Here is a 17,253-nt window from a genome sequence, read left to right on the forward strand (position 1 = left end):
CGTGGATGCTATTCTGAACATCCGGTTGAGCTCAAGGTTGCAAGATGATTTTTATGCATGGCACTATGACAAGGGAGGCATCTTCTCGGTCAAATCAACGTACATGATGTTAACAGGTACAAAGTATCAAAGGGAGGATTGGATAGATCATGGCGCGAGCACATCTTATCAAGCCTCGACCAAACGGGATTGGATCCGCCTCTGGAAGACAAGGGTACCGTCGAAGGTCAGGGTGTTTACCTGGTGCCTGGCACATACCTCATTGCCAACTGGGGTTACTCGACATCACCGAAATATGGCAGACACAGCCGCTTGCCCATTGTGCAATGCACATGAAGATACATGGCGCCACTCTTTGTTTGACTGCCGTATGGCTCGTTGTGTGTGGGCACTAGGTGAAGAGGACGTACCGGAACATGTCATTTCTAATAGATCTCCGGATCCCAGGCTGTGGTTGTTCTGGTTGTTTGAAACTTTAAATGAAGAGGAGCTTGCAAAAGTTTTGATCACTATGTGGGCTATATGGTGGGCGCGTAGGAGAGCTATCCGTGACAATGAATTTCAGAGCCCGCTGTCAACTTGGTGTTTTATCACGAGGTATCTTCAGGACCTAGAGATCGCAGTGAAACGGGAAGTGCCGACCGCTTTGTCAGCTGTCGGGGCCCGGCCTCGGAACAAAACATGGCTTCCATCGGAGGAAGATGCAGCAAAATTCAATGTGGATGGAGGTATATCGAGGCAGGGCCATGTGGGGGCAGCAGCGGTGATATGCAGAGACAAGGATGGCCTGTTCCTGGGGGCTTCGGCACTGGTTTTTGACGGTTTGAACGATGCGGCCGTTCTGGAGGCACACACATGCAATGAAGCTCTCGCCATGGCTACGGACCTGCATCTAACCCGTTTGCTGATTGCCTCCGACTGTCTGGAAGTGGTGAACAGGATAGAAACAGCAACGGCGACACACTATGCATCGGTGTTACATGAAATATCGGAGAGGAGAAGGGATTTCCACCATGTCAAGTTCAAGTTTGAACATAGAGAGAATAACTTCAAAGCGCATGCACCGGCGAAAGCGGCATCTTCTCTTGCTGTAGGCCGCCACATTTGGCTAGGGACATTACCAGACATTATTTGTATTCCAATGTTGATTACTACTTAATAAAGTCCCTAGTTACCCGTAAAAAAACGGAAAAGCTATTTTCCTGCCGACTGTCGGTTAGCGACAGGCACGTACGATCGCTTTTTTCCCTTCGATCTTTCTTTTCTGCTCTGGCGTGTAAAAAGAGCTTCGGAAAAATAGTGCCACCGCTAGGATTCAAACACACGACCTATTGGTTGCGGCCATGACGCATTACCAGCCGAGCTGACCACCTATTCTGTTTTACTTGCAGGTTAATTTGTTTTTTCTACCTTCGTAAATGAGAGCGAGAAAGAAAGACCACAACGCCTTTGATGAGGAGACAAAACCATTTGCTCCAAGTTTTTTAAAGGGCCGATGCAACGTGTTTTGTACTCCACTTGTCTCTTTTTTTTTGTAGTGATGAATGTTTTCTAGGGAAATAAATGTTTCACTCCTATAGTATTTGAACAACGGTCTTTTTCTCGTTTGTCATATCTCGGTAACTTCTTTTGTAATGAGATTGATAATTATATGTACCACAAACCTGATAGCTTATGTACAAATATCGTCGTAGCTTTTTTTATAAAAAAACTAATGTAAACATACACTCGATAACCTTTTTGTATGAATAGTATGGTAACTCACACATCGCATATCTGATAACTTACACACCAGGGTCCTGGTACCTTCAGCGACCTGGGGGGGGGAGTTGATCAAATATACCTCGGTAATAGCATGATAACTCACACATTGCAGACCCTGATAACTTATGTACCACTATCCTGGTAACTTTGGCGACCAGGGGGGGGGGGAGGTTGACGAACTTTTGTATGAATAGCATGGTAACTCACACAACGCAGACCTAATAACTTTTGCACCCATCATGGTAACTTTGGCAACGAATGCAGGGGAGGCGGGGGGGGGGGGGGGGGGGGGAGGGGTTGATGAAATAACCCCTCGGTAGATTTTTGTGTCGATATCATGATAAGTCACACATCGTATACTTGATAACTTATGGACCCCAGTCCCAATAACTTTGGTACGGGGGTGGGGGTGGGGGGGTGGTGATAACTTTTTGACTGAGGAAAATTGTTCAAAACATAACCCCACTAAGTTATGTGTAAATAGCACTGTAATACGCAACACATACCTGATAAGTTATGGACAAACACCATGGTAACTTTCGACCTAGTGAATAAAAGTTGTTGAAACATACATATGTTAAGTTCTTTGTAAGTAGCGTGGTAAGTTACATATTGTAGACCTGCTAAATTAGGTACAGACACTGTGATAATTTTGAACCGGAAGAAAAAAGTCGTTGACAAAATACCCTCGGTAACATAAGTGTAAATAGCATGGTAAATTACACAGCACGGAGCTGATAACTCATGTATGAATACCATGGAACCTTTTTGACCCTCAGAAAAAAGTTGTTAAAAATATCCCGGTAAGATTTGCGTAACTAGCATGGTTTTTTTAGCGCATAACAAACTTGATAACTTATGCGCAAACCCCCTGATAATTCTGATTCGGAGATTTTTCTTATTAAAAATATACCCCTATAATATGATAATTTACACGCCACACACATGATTACTTACGTATGAACACCCCGGTAACTTTTGTTTCCGTTAAAATAAGTGTACAAACACACCCCGAATAAATTCTAGGTAACTAGTATAACATGAGGGGCATGAAGACACCATATATCCATCTATGAAAATTGTGCAGTACATAAATCCAAGGAAAAAAACTGAAAAAGCATGTTTTCTGTACTATACCCAGAAAACAAATGTCTCAATCTGATGACTAGCTCAATCTAGACCGAGTGGTTGCTAGCTACCGCGGGCTATCAAGAGGTAGCGGGTTTGAATCCTGCTTCTGCCAATTTTTTTATTGCGCTAGAAAAAAAAAGACACGGATGTAGCGCCAGGGGAACTTCGGAGAGAAGTGGATCATACGGATCTGTCGTTAGCACGGTCAAAAAGAACAAGCCCACTAGCCAGGCTGCGCCAGCCCGTCCGATCCTCTAAAAAAACTTGTCCCCCCCCCCCCCCCCCCCCAAAAAAAACTTGTTTTCCTCATTTTACCCTAGAAAAAACTTGTTTTCCTCATTTTCGAGGACTCAACCAGTGCCGTATGCGTCCCGCTCCCCGGGTCGAACCGGACGGCCATCCATAATAATCCGACCGAGCCAGCCAGCCGGCCTCCTCCTCACCGTCCGCCCCCTCCTCGCGGCGCCGCGAAACCCTAGCCCGCCCCCACCATGGACGGCTCCGCCTCCAAGGGCAAGCGCAAGCGCGGCCGCAAGAGCAAGGCGGCAGCGGACCACCCCTCGCCGTCCCCCGATGCCCCCGCCGCCGTGGTCGCCGAGAACCCCGCCCCCGCCGCCGCCGGCCGCCGCGGGCGCAAGCCGCGACGCGTCGAGGTCGAGGCCCCGGCCGCCGCAGACGCCTCCACGCCCTGGCGCGGGGACGCGAAGCACCTGGCGAACGGTGGGGACGCGGCGATGGCGGAGCTGGGCCCCGCGGGCTGGGAGGAGGTCGTCAGGGTGGTGCCGTCCATGGACGCGGTCGTCAAGGTGTTCTGCGTGCACACCGAGCCCAACTTCTCGCTGCCGTGGCAGCGGAAGCGGCAGTACAGCTCCAGCAGCAGCGGCTTCATCATCGGCGGCCGGCGCGTCCTCACCAACGCCCACTCTGTCGAGCACTTCACCCAGGTCAAGCTTAAGAAGCGCGGGTCCGACACCAAGTACCTCGCCACCGTCCTCGCCATAGGCACCGAGTGCGACATTGGTTCGCACGCTCTCCCTTTCTCTAGCACCGCCTTCTTCCTTTGTTTCTTGTATTTAAGCTTAACTGTATCACATAGCTTGTCCAGTATATATGTGAAGTCAGATCATTGCGCATACTTCTCCAATGCACCCCCACCACCTCCCCCGATTACTACGATAGCATGGCACAGGTAGTGTTGGAAGTTGGGAACTTCAGCATGTTGGTGCTTCCTTTGAACTTTCATGTTGTGGAGTAGTTGTATTAATTATCGTGTGAGAGTGAGACCTGACATTAGATGCGACCACAATTGGCGGCAAAATTGTTTCTTATGGACTCAAATTTAAGGTATTGAAAATATGTTCTGTTAAAATTTAAAACAAACTTTTATGCTTGCTCAATTGTTTTGTCTTAGCATCAGCTCTTGAAAATATCACAATGTGAAATCTTTGAACTTTTAAATGTCAATGCAGCAGAAATTTTATGTTTGCTTATTTCGGTATTCTAGCTCGGGGAATAGATTACATATTTAAGTGCTCAGACCTGATAGGTGTAGATTTTCTTGTCGATATCTTACACGGGCTAACTTGAACTGTTCTATCCATCTCAGCCTTGTTAACTGTCAGTGATGATGAGTTCTGGGAGGGAGTTACACCAGTTGAGTTTGGGTCGTTGCCAGCACTTCAGGATGCAGTCACTGTTGTTGGTTATCCAATTGGAGGAGATACAATATCAGTGACAAGTGGTGTGGTCTCTAGGATAGAGATACTGTCCTATGTGCATGGTTCTACCGAACTTTTAGGGTTGCAGGTATGTTTTCTTCCCATTTCTTCTCTTCCCTTCATTTGACTTGTATGATAGCTAGATTCGAACATAACCTTTTGAGGAATCATAATTTATTTGTTAACCTATTATTAATACCTTCTAAATTTGGACCTTTTTCCTGTGGACAGATAGATGCAGCTATTAATTCAGGAAATTCAGGTGGCCCAGCTTTTAATGATAGGGGCATATGTGTTGGCATAGCTTTTCAGTCTCTCAAACATGAAGATGTAGAGAATATAGGTTATGTGATACCCACCCCAGTTATCAAGCATTTTATTCAAGACTATGAAAAATCTGGAGCATATACAGGTAAACAGTCATATTCCATAATTGTATGAAGATACATTTGATTATCTTGTTATGATCAATGTTTTCATTTTATATTGCTAGTCTTGAATACTCTGAACTTTGTTATGACATTCTTTTGAACCATTTAGCTGGTTTATTTGAACTTGCCGGATGATTTTATAGGCATAGTTTTTACTTGGCAACGATCTGACCGGTCCCTATGACTTTGCAAGTGTTTAATTTGTATTACCATTTGGTCTCGTAAGAGTGTTTCTCACTTTCTCTCCTCTTATTTCATGTCCAGTGGTCGGATGATTGATATTGCTCGTGCAATCGTATTCGTTTGGGTTGGTTATGATGACATTAATTAATGAAGTAAAACCAATATAGTGATAGAGTTTTATTCAGTGTTTTCCCTTTTCTTCGTATTGGATTCTGCAACCTGTCAATTATTTGCTTAGTCATTCTCTTTCAGTTTGTTCAGTGCATTAACTGGTATTCCGCACTTGTTTTGATTGCTGTGTCTCTTTTCCGTATTGTTTGATGTATGATGCAAATGAAGAAAATCCCATAGTAAGGAAAAGTTTGTTTAATATTTGCCTTCATGTCAACCCACAGTATAATGCTTAATATATGTTGTCCATTTCTGTCTCTTTGATCTTATGCATTTGCTATGTGATTTGATTTTTAACTTTTGCGATATTATTTCAGGCTTCCCTATAATTGGGATAGAATGGCAGAAAATGGAAAATCCCGATCTCCGGAAAGCAATGGGAATGAAACCTGATCAAAAGGGTGTTCGTGTTAGGAGAGTGGAACCTACTGCTCCCGAGTCTGGATGTCTGCAACCGTCAGATATTATTCTTAGCTTTGATGAAGTTGACATTGCCAATGATGGTACAGGTTAGTGTATTGAACTTGTTAATTCAATGCCCTATATTTTGCTCTACATGGTATTATACCTGTAGGATACCAATCGCTTTAGTTAGTAGTATTTATTATCAGTTCCACGGTCTTCTATTGCTCTAGATGCCTACCACTTTTATCTCTTATTGGATTCGTTAAGTCTTTGTTATTTTGTTAATAGAAATTCTTTCTCCCTGGTGTCAAATGACGGTTCTGACTGAAATCATAATTCACATAGCTTGTAACACTACAATTTCTGATTTTTATACATGTAACATGTTTGCAGCTGGCCAACCTGATAGAGGATTTTTGTTTCCATTTGAATCTCGTAGATACATGGATGTTGTCAAATTTTCTCATGTGTTTCTAAAGATATTCTTGCGGGGTTTATATTGGCGAACTTTTCTTTCTCTGTATTAACTCTCTAGCATCTTAATTAAACTTAATTCCTGAGCAAATCAAACATTCTCACTTAAAACAAGATCACTTATTTTTATTTACTTACCCCCTTTTTTTGTCAATAGTTCCTTTCAGGCATGGCGAGCGAATTGGCTTTAGTTACCTTGTTTCTCAGAAATATACCGGTGACAAAGCCCTTATCAAAGTCCTGCGCAACTCAAAAGTTCATGAATTTAAAATAAAGCTAGCGACCCACAAGCGGCTCATTGCAGCTCATGTCAAGGGCAGGCCACCATCATATTACATTGTTGCTGGCTTTGTTTTTGCAGCTGTCTCTGTTCCATATCTCCGTTCTGAGGTTTGTATCTATCTTCTTTTTGCATCCTGTTCCCTATGCATTGAATATAACCAACAAGCAAGAGCTTAATCCTTGTACTCCTAGGCTGTCAGTGTCTTGAATTTCAATATGATTTCTTTGGATCCTGATTTTCTTGATCTTAAAGGGAGTCGGTAACGAATAGAGGTCCTGTGCACTACTATCAAATAGGATTTTGATGAAAATCATTCACCTGCAATGTTTCAGTGCTTATACTACTCTGGTGTTAATGTTGTCAATTTGGGTAGCACCAGCTAACGATAACCTCTTTGATATTCGAAATTCACATGCATAGAGCTCTTAGTAGTGAGGGGTGCTCTAGGCAGCTAATTTTGTTTCTTAGATGTAATTAAGAATTTAAAATTAGCACCTGTAACAAATTAAGCTGTGTTTCAGCTACTGTCTGTATAGGTGCAATCTCTGATAGTTACCAAGCAAAGAAGTTGCTTGATTTCTATTCTGGTCTTGATGTTATAAAGCAGAACTAGGGCTTATCATTTTTCGTGCAACTTTTCTTCTTAGAAAATCTCCCTAGGAAACACCATACACAACTTTTATCTAATTCTACCTTTTACACTCTTATGCAACTGCTTTCATCTCTGTGAACTTAATTCTATTTAAAGAGAATGCTAAATGGACATAAAAAGATACTTCCTTAAGCTTCTTGATCTACTTACTTTTCAGTATGGGAAAGACTACGAATATGATGCACCTGTCAAGTTGTTGGTCAAGCATTTGCATTCAATGGCGGAATCACCTGATGAACAGCTGGTGGTTGTATCACAGGTTATAAGTTCTTCCCGTGTTCGTGAAATCTCTGTTCTGATATGAGTGAAGTATTCATTTATAGCTCCATAAAGAACTATAGTTTCTTTTATCTCCTAACGTGACTGCATGCATTGAACCCTTGCAGGTGCTTGTGGCAGATATCAATATCGGTTATGAAGATATTGTCAATACGCAGGTAACAGAAAAGTTCTGGATCCATTTGCATGTGTTACTTTTGTTGATTCTAGCAGTTCCCTCCAGACATTTTGCATTTTTTGCTGCTGAAGTATATATACTGACGCACTGGAATTCTGCCAGCCTCCTACTCTTTACCCATGCATATATAATATATTGATGCGGTGTTATTACCTTTAAATATATATTTCTGTAGTGAAGCTTGAAGTCTAATATATTTGTCAGATAGGCGTTCTCAGTGTTATGTTGTCATCACAGTTCCTCTTTTTTTTCGACAGTTGATTCTGAAACCTAATGATCAACACTGCATGTAGGCTATGACTTCTCTGCTTTAGTTTGGTGAGGGGTGACTAAAAACCCTTTATTGTCATCTTGTTGATAGGTCCTTGACGTTAATTGTCTTCCTGTGAAAAAATTGTCAGATAGGCGTTCTCAGTGCTATGTTGTCATCACAGTTCCTCTTTTTTTCGACAGTTGATTCTGAAACCTAATGATTAACACTGCATGTAGGCTATGACTTCTTTGCTTTTGTTTGGTGAGGGGTGACTAAAACCCTTTATTATCATCTTGTTGATAGGTCCTTGCCGTTAATGGTCATCCTGTGAAAAATCTGAAGGACTTAGTGACAACAGTGGAAAATTGCAAGGATGAATTCTTGAAGTTTGATTTGGAGTATGACCAGGTAAGCCCTGATTTCTTTATTTGTGTATTTCTGTTGTAAACATCTGTCACACCCCATGTTAACTAAGTCCCTGGGTAAACGCAGATTAGTGGTCAGTTTTTCTGAAATTCTACCAGTACTTCGTCGTGATTAATCAGAATTTCTCAGTAACGCTACAAAGATCAAGCAAGTTGGAAGATAGTGTTGACAAGTAGCCTCATACTGGATGTCAATTTCTAGTTTATGTATCTTTGCAGCTTTACTTGAGCTAATACCCTCTTTTAAGAATATATGTAGCTGACTTTTTCTGTGCTAAAATCCCCTTGGTCTCTTCTAATTGATGATGCGGGGGTGTTGTTGTCGTGACATAACAATAATAACAAAAATAATTAGTGATGGCAAGGCATGATAGCTCTTCTTTTCTTGCAAAATCAACGATAGCAAGGTCCCTGTGTTAATGCGGGATGTAATCAAGTAACCAATTTATATGATTTGACAGATCGTTGTCCTGGAGACAAAAACCGCGAAGGCTGCTACCGAGGACATTCTGACAACGCACTGCATCCCGTCGGCCATGTCTGATGACCTGAAGGCCTAATGGAGAACAAGATGCGGCTGTCTGGTGGCCCCGATCGGGGTCACTTTTTTTGGGGTTGAACACCAGCCCGGCACCGGGCAGAAGCCTGAGCTTATGCATCCAGACCCTCTGGGGCTCCTGGGTGTGAGAGAGCTTCACCAAAGAAGGCTGAGGGTAAGTGGGCGTCACATCAGCATAAGCTGGAGCGCTGTCCAGCATTAGTCATCATGAAAGTGATAGCGGTTAATTGATAACAATGGTTCCATTTTTTTTCAAAATTAAATTAAATTATTGAGGGGAAAAAAGTTCATATTTTTGCCTCAGCCCCCACCGAAAAGTCCAATACACCATCGTCACCAGTTACAACAATTTATCAATGATATATGTTCCCATCTGCTCCCTCGTTTCCACATTTGTCTGCTGGGTGCATGAGGTGGATGCCGGCTGTTTCGGCTTCGTCTTGTCATGCTGCGTTACTCGGAGGAGCTCGCTTCCAGCTCAATCAAGTGTAGTTGCTTCTCTTGCTTCCCTTGAGCGTCATGCTTTTCTTGGCTGGTGGCTCGTCCCGTCCCCACGCCTTTATTTTGATATATACAGGCCGGTAAGCCCAACCGATGAGGAAAATACGCCACGGTTTTTTGCGTGGTTCGTTGTCGTCCTGGTCAGCTCCTGCTGGTGTATCTTTTTCTCTGTGTGAGAGAGGATCAACAAGATTGGGATGGCTGGTACGGCAGCATAGCCACTGCCTCGTTTGGTTCACGAGTTGGGTCAGCTGTTCACAGTTTTGTGGTCCTGGCTTGTCTGCTGCATTGACTGGGAAACGAGACGTGGATTGGTTGGCTGGCCGCGAAGGCGAAGGCTCAGGCTCGGTCTCATCAGGTACGTGTACTGCACCCACTTTCCCCAAGGTTGAAGCACTAGTACTGGCCTGGTAAATAAAAGCCATAATAAAAGGGCGGGAGCGGCCGGTTGTTGCGCCAACATTTTACACCGTACCAGTGGTTGAACTGGACCGAGTACCCCCGCTCCTGCCTGCTCGAGAATAGCTAGTACCGAGCGCCTCCCATTTCGCCACCATAGATAGCAGCAGTACACAGTAGAACCGTGGAAACCACAGGAATGCCATCAAGGCGAGCAATTCGCCCATCTTGAAGAAGGCGAACATGGCGCAGACGTACGTACGTACTCCCACCACTCCAACCAATGTTCTTCTCTTATAAAAACGAAACGCGATACTTTTGACGGCCAGGGGGGAAAAGGAGTCTGCTTCGTCTAGGGTTTTAGCGATGGGCGCCCTTCCGCCGCCGCCGCCAAAACCTGCCGACGGGAGCGAATCGGATCGCCGGGAGGAGTCCTTCTGGGCCACGATTCCGATGTACACGGTGTCTACAAGTCTAAGCCGGCCCTTTCAGGAGTCCGAACACGCCACGTTCTCAAGGCGCACGACGGGGACGGGGGATACAAAAACCCTAGACCCTGATCGCCGCACCACACAAAACCAGGGGAAGCCTGCAAAACCTCCAGATCACATCACGTCTCAGAGTCACCGCAAGGAGATGTCGCAGATCAATCCAAAGGCGAAGGGTGGGGGTGATCAAGGCGGATCCGGTGAGGATCTCGCTCACCCGAAGCCCCTCGGCGATGGAGCGATCGTGGTGTCTAGGAGAGCGGACTCACATGAGGCTTGGGAGGAGGATACGCCGGAGAATAGCAACTGGGACGGACCAGCAACAGACGAAGTTTTGCCGGAGGGAGTGGAAGAGCAACTTGCAGGTGAGGTGGACATGGACGATGTTGCTTTCGTTGCAGTTGATCTGGATGATGATGAGGAGGAGGTAGAAGAGGAAGACAAACCCAGATGGAGATTGATGGGGCTTTACAGATCGCAACGGAGACCAAGCACAAAAACCTTATTTGGGCACTTTGAGAAAATTTGGCAACTGCGTACGTGGGTCGAGTTTAAGCCGGTTAAGAACAACTACTATATCATATCTCTGTTCTCGGAGGGAGACTTTAGGTTTGTGGCGAGAGGGGGGCCTTGGATATATGATGGTGATGCTCTGCTAGTCATCCCTTTCAATGGTGATGAGCAGCCCTCTCAGACTACGCTTGAAGCTGTCCCGGTTTGGGTCCGAGTGTTTGATGTGCCATGGAAGAAGCAAACTATGGTTTATGGAGAAGCCTTGGGAGGAACCCTGGGTGAGGTGTTGGAGGTGGATGTTCCACAGGTGGGCCATGGGACTCAGGAATTCCTAAGGGTGAGGGTGAAGCTGCCGTATAATAGAAGATTGCAGAAGGAGGTGACACTGGAGTTTAATGCAAAGGGCACCACTAAACGGCTGAAATTCCAGTTAAAGTATGAACGGGTACCGCATTTTTGCTTTCACTGTGGGTTCATGGGACATGATAAGGAGGCGTGCGAGAAGAAGAGGGTTGGGTTACCCACCAAGGCCTATGACTCTACGCTGAGATGCTCCCCGTTCAAAAAGTTTGATCATAGAGCTGTATTCACGCCATCACCAGGACAACCACGAGCAAAACGGAGTATGGACTTCTCTTTGGGGAGTGCGTCGTCGGCTACGCGCTCACAAGCATCGGGGAATGCCAGGGGAAGAGGCGAGGGCTCACATGAAATACCAACCAGGGTGGACGCTATGGATGGTTTTGAGGAAAATGAGGCGACGGCACCGCAGGAGGAGGATGACCAATTGGCAGACCATGTTGAGAAAATGCGGCTACGGCTGGGCACGGAGCAACCTGAGTGCAGCAAATTGCAATACCTGAAACAACAGTTTGAAGCACAGGAGCATGAAGCGGGAAAAGGATCTGTGAGACCGCGGAAGAAGAAGATAACATCATAGCCGAAAAAATCTGCTGCAGTTAAGAAGAATGGGGCGCTTGTGATCCGTGACAAGCCAAGGGGAGAGGATATGATACCAGCTTTGTGGGGGCTGGATACGCTCCAGGTCTCCTTTGGTAGCGCGATGGACCCCATGGATTACAATGACTCCATTCTGGGGAAACGACATCTAACTGGGGGCCTTCCAGTTCAGGTTATGGTGCCCGATGGCAAGGGAATGGTGCCGTATGAAGAAGGGACAGAGGGGGGCAAGCAGAAGAAAGGAAAAAAGGAACGGCTGGAAATGGAGGATGGTGCATGCAGCGCGGGAAGGGGAGGAAATTTAGAGGCAACTAGCCATGGGGCCGCTGGTAAACTGACGGGGCCAGCAGTGGCGCCCCGTCAGGAACAATGAATTGCCTAGTGTGAAACTGTCGGGGGGCGGGGAACCCTCGTACAGTTCGTGATTTACAGGCTCTTTGTAGAGCCAATTCCCCGAGGATGGTGTTTCTGTGTGAGACTAGGAATCAGCTGCAAAAGATGAAAAGGTTGCGAAGTAGGCTTGGGCTTTGTGGTTTTGAGGGCATAAGTAGTCAAGGAAAGAGTGGTGGCCTAGCTTTGTTTTGGGATGAGTCCATGTATGTCAGCATTCAGGACGTTAATGAGAGGTGGATTGATGTTTTTGTCAGGGTGGCTCCCTCGGAACCTCTTTAGCGAGTGACCTTTGTGTATGGAGAACCGAGGGTGGAAAACAGACATCTTATGTGGGAGAGCTTGTGTAGACTAAGGAATACTTCTGAGTTGCCTTGGTTAGTTGCCGGTGATTTCAATGAGGCGTTATGGGACTGTGAACATATGTCCATGACGGCGAGGCCGCAGGCCCAGATTATAGCCTTTCGGGACTGTCTTGAGGTGTGTCAGTTGGTGGACCTAGGCTTCTCAGGCTATCCGTTCACATACGATAACAAACGGAGCGGTCGGGCTAACGTGTAGGTGCGTCTGGATAGAGTGGCAGCGGACAATGCCTGGCGAGATATGTTCCCGGAGGCGACGGTGCTCCACCTGACGTCGCCCCGATCAGACCATCGACCGCTTCTCCTGCGGTGCGCACAAGATACACAGGTGAAGATGGCAAAGGCGAGGCGCTATGAGGTTATGTGGGAGCGTGAGGCCTCCCTGGCAGAAGTGGTAGAGGCGGCCTGGGCTGCTTCGGGCGTGAAAAATGACTTGGGAGGCGTGAGCAAAGCCCTCAAAGCAACAATGTTGAGACTACATGAGTGGAGCAATAAGAAAATTGGCAATGTGACAAGAGAGATTGAGAAGTCCAGGACGAGGCTAGAGGAACTGCACAATATGAATGCCGACCGTAGTGAGATACGGAAAGAGTCTGATCATATGGATGAACTCTTGTACAAGGAGGAGATGATGTGGCTGCAACGATCTAGAATGGAGTGGCTAAAACATGGAGATCGGAACACAAAGTTCTTCCATAGGAAAGCAAGATGGAGAGCCCGGAAAAACAAGATCAAGGAACTGTGGGATGACTTGGGAGTCCTTCAATCGGAGCAGGCTGTAATGTCAGGTATGGCCATGAGTTACTTTCAGAATCTGATTGAAGCTGATCCTAGTTTACTCCCTCATACAGTGGTAAACCTTTTTGATCCGGTCATTACGGAGGAGATGAATGCCAAACTGTGTGAAGCCTTTTCGGACAAGGAGATTAGTGATGCACTATTTCAGATTGGGCCTCTAAAGGCACCTGGGCCGGACGGTTTCCCGGCGAGGTTTTTTCAGCGTCATTGGGGCACAGTGAAAGATGACATTATTGCTGCAGTCAAACAATTTTTCTTATCGGGGGTAATGCCGGAGGGGGTAAACAACACCACCATCGTGCTCATCCCAAAGGTTGACGACCCCCAACGTTTATCCGAGTTTCGGCCCATTAGCTTGTGTAACGTGATTTACAAGATCATCTCCAAGTGTTTGGTGAACCGGTTGCGACCACTACTTGGCGATATCATCTCTGAGGAACATAGCGCTTTCGTCCCTGGAAGACTCATTACGGATAATGCGTTCATTGCCTTTGAGTGCACTCACTATATTAAACCGGAGAAGGACCCTGATAAAGCTTACTGTGCTTACAAGCTAGATCTGTCCAAGGCGTATGATCGTGTAGATTGGACTTTCCTTGAGCAAATGATGAGAAGATTGGGCTTCGCGGATCGGTGGGTGAGATGGATAATGACTTGTGTCACCTCAGTCCGTTATTGTTGCAATGTTAATGGAGCCCTATCAGATTCATTTGCACCGTCGCGTGGGATGCGGAAAGGAGATCCCCTCTCCCCGTTCTTGTTCCTTTTCGTGCCAGAAGGGTTAGCGGCAATCTTGAAGCAACGGGTCAATTCTCAGCAGCTGACACCGTTACGGGTTTGTCCACGTGCACCTGGCATCTCACATCTCATGTTTGCAGACGATACCTTGCTGTTTTTCAGAGCAACCGAGCAGGAAGCTTCTCATGTCAAATGCGCACTTGCCACCTTTGCTCAAGCCACGGGTCAGCTTATCAACCCGCAAAAATGCTCCATTCTCTTCGGTGAGCACTGCCGGCGAACAGACCAGGATGCAGTGGTATTATCACTGGAACTGCAGCAGCATAGCTTCGAGGAATGCTACTTGGGTTTACCCACGCCAAACGGGCGCATGTCCAAGGGCATGTTCCAAAACCTCCAGCAGAAATATATGAAGCGTATGGTGGAATGGGATGGCAATCAACTTGCGCAAAGCGGAAGAGAGGTCCTCATTAAATCCATTGCACAGTCTATTCCAACCTACATCATGAGCGTTTTTAAGCTACCGGCGGCCACTTGTGAAGATCTTATGCGGATGATCCGTAATTTCTTTTGGGGAGTAGAAAAGGGGAAGAGAAAGATGCACTGGCGGGCATGGATTCATCTAATCAAGCCCAAGGCGCAAGGTGGACTGGGCTTTCGAGACCTACGACTTTTTAATCAGGCACTTCTAGCACGCCAAGCTTGGAGGCTACTTACAAACCCTGTTAGCTTGTGTGCCCGGTTACTGAAAGCACGCTACTACCCGTTTGGTAACTTGGAGGATACTGTTTTCTCGACAGCGGCCTTAGTTACTTGGCAAGCAATTCAGCACGGGCTTGAGCTCCTAAAGAAGGAATTGATCTGGCGCATAGGCGATGGACGAGCGATCAGGATATGGCGCGATAGCTGGATCCCCAGGAATGGGAGTGGGAGGCCTGCTACCCCCCAAGGAAGATGCCGGGTGCGGCGTGTATGTGACTTGCTGGATGACCATGGAGCATGGAATATGGACTTGGTTCGGAACATTTTTTTGCCGGTCGACGCGGAGGTGATTGCAACAATTAAAACCTTTCCTGGGTTGGGCCCAGACATGCTTGCATGGGAGACGAAACGCAGCGGGAACTTCACCGTGAGGAGTGCTTATCGACTTGCTCTTGAGGATCATCTTCGGTTCTCTTCAGTCGCGGCGAGCAGGGCACCGGACGGGCGACGGGCCGTCTGGGCTTTTATTTGGAGGTGCCCTGCTCCTCCTAAGGTTCGAATCTTCACCTGGCGGTTGCTTACAGATTGTCTACCCACTTGGGTGAATAAACGCCGTCGGGGCCTGGAGGTTTCTGACAAATGCCCTCTTTGTGCCTTGGAGCCGGAGGACACGTACCATGTCTTTTGCAGATGCCCAATGGCGGTCGCACTGTGGCAGGCCATGGCGGACCAATGGAGAATACCTGCTGTTACATCGTTCCGTCGGACGGGAACGGAATGGCTTGCGCAAGCCCTATGTAAGCTGCCGGACACGGAGAGGATGGAGCTCATGATGACATTATGGCGCTGCTGGTATGTTCGAAATGAGATGGTGCACCACAAGAAGCCACCACCAATCGAAGCATCCAAAAACTTCCTCATCAGCTACGTTGATCATTGGTGGGCATCCAGAACGCTCCTCATGCGGATCCAATCAAAGGGAAGCAGGTGGTGGACGCTGTCAGCCAGTCCCGGCCCATGCAGCACGAGACTCCTGCTCCAACCACGGTGCTGCGCTGGTCTCGACCGGCGACGGGGTGGGCGAAGCTCAACATCGACGGCTCCTACAATGCCACCAGCGGAGAGGCTGGTACAGGCATGGTCCTCCGGAGCGACACGGGCGACATCATTTTTTCTTCATGCAGAGAACTCCGGACGTGTTTGGATCCTCTGGAAGCCGAACTGCAGGCCTGCATGGAGGGGCTCAACTTGGCACTTCAATGGTCCCCTTTGCCTATTGAGATGGAGACAGACTGCGCGGTGGCGGTACATGCGATACTAGCGTCGACGAGGGATAGATCTCGTTTTGCCTTGCTTGTTGATCGGGTTAGGTGTTTGATATTAGGAGGAAGGGAGGTTAAGCTAGTTCATATCCGTAAAGAACAGAACGGTGTGAGTCATTTTCTTGCAAGCTTTGGTAGAGTTTATAAACGTACGATGGTGTGGTTGGGATCTGGACCGGATGAGGTACCAGACTTATGTAATGCCGAGGCACTTTATGTGTGAGAAATAAATTTTCTTTCACCCGCAGAAAAAAACGAAACGCGATGGACGGACGGAGAGACAGCCATCGGCCCGCCGTCGCGAGCTTTAAAAAAAGATAGGCGTGCGCTCAGCGAAGAAGGCGACGAGGGGTTAAGGGCCAACGTACCGCCACCCACTCCCACTTCCACTCCCAGATGGTGCCGAGGGAGGCAGACACACGGAGCGGCTTAGTAGGTGTGAAGGACGTGGCGCCGTTGAATAAGATGCCACGTACAGGTAGAGCGCCTGTGCGCGGCTCCACGGTGAGCAGTGGCGCCGAGACCGAGGGGGACGAAACAAACGGCACGTGAAGCAGTTGCCGGCCCGAACGAACGAATGTGCCCTGGGCCAGTGCCGTCGAGAGCCCCCCTCGGCGTGATGGGTACTGTGTTCGAGGAATTGCTGATGGTCCTCCCACCCCCATCCCCTGGTGGTGTGCCCGCTGCCATGCCATGCCATGGCAATGCCGTGGCCGGCTTGCGCGGGCCAGACATGGGCGGCAGCCTGGACGCGCGCGCGAGTGGCGTCTCGTCGCGCTTCCTTTTTGCTGTAGAAGCTCGGCCGGCGCGACACGAGGGGGCCGACCACGTGACGCTGTCACGTACCGGCGGTGCTGGTTTTTAATCGCGGGGAGAGGAGGGGAATGACCCATGGCGCACGGCGCGGCAGCCCGTGCGTCCCCTGCTCTCTCCGCTCCGGATCGGATGGGACGGCCCAAGGCCCATCCATCACCTATTCACTTGGCGTCCATGAAGGCCATCGACATGGCTGCCCGAGACCTGAATTCACCATTAGGAGTGGTGACACTATTGTTTTTCCCTCACGTTAGGGTTTTGGTTTCTCAGAGGCGATCCGCCGCCTCCTGGAGTTCTGGTCGTCCCTGTCGCCGCCTATCAACCTCCCCCGTTGCTTTCGCCGATCCTTCCACGTTCA

The 17,253-nt window shown here is 47.6% G+C and overlaps 1 protein-coding gene across 1 annotated transcript; it reads left to right on the forward strand.

The window, feature by feature from the left end:
- Window positions 1-3,312: 3,312 nt before the first annotated feature.
- LOC125514619 (protease Do-like 9) lies at window positions 3,313-9,281 on the forward strand. The gene is made up of 9 exons (XM_048679954.2): window positions 3,313-3,915; window positions 4,502-4,701; window positions 4,845-5,025; window positions 5,716-5,907; window positions 6,435-6,667; window positions 7,370-7,471; window positions 7,599-7,649; window positions 8,226-8,330; window positions 8,809-9,281. The coding sequence occupies exons 1-9, from the start codon at window positions 3,387-3,389 to the stop codon at window positions 8,905-8,907; spliced, it is 1,692 nt and encodes a 563-aa protein (XP_048535911.1). The 5' UTR covers window positions 3,313-3,386; the 3' UTR covers window positions 8,908-9,281.
- Window positions 9,282-17,253: the final 7,972 nt, after the last annotated feature.

The sequence above is a fragment of the Triticum urartu genome, chromosome 6A (assembly GCF_056163025.1).
Source record: "Triticum urartu cultivar PI428250 chromosome 6A, HENAU_Tu73, whole genome shotgun sequence".
Classification (NCBI taxonomy): domain Eukaryota; kingdom Viridiplantae; phylum Streptophyta; class Magnoliopsida; order Poales; family Poaceae; genus Triticum; species Triticum urartu.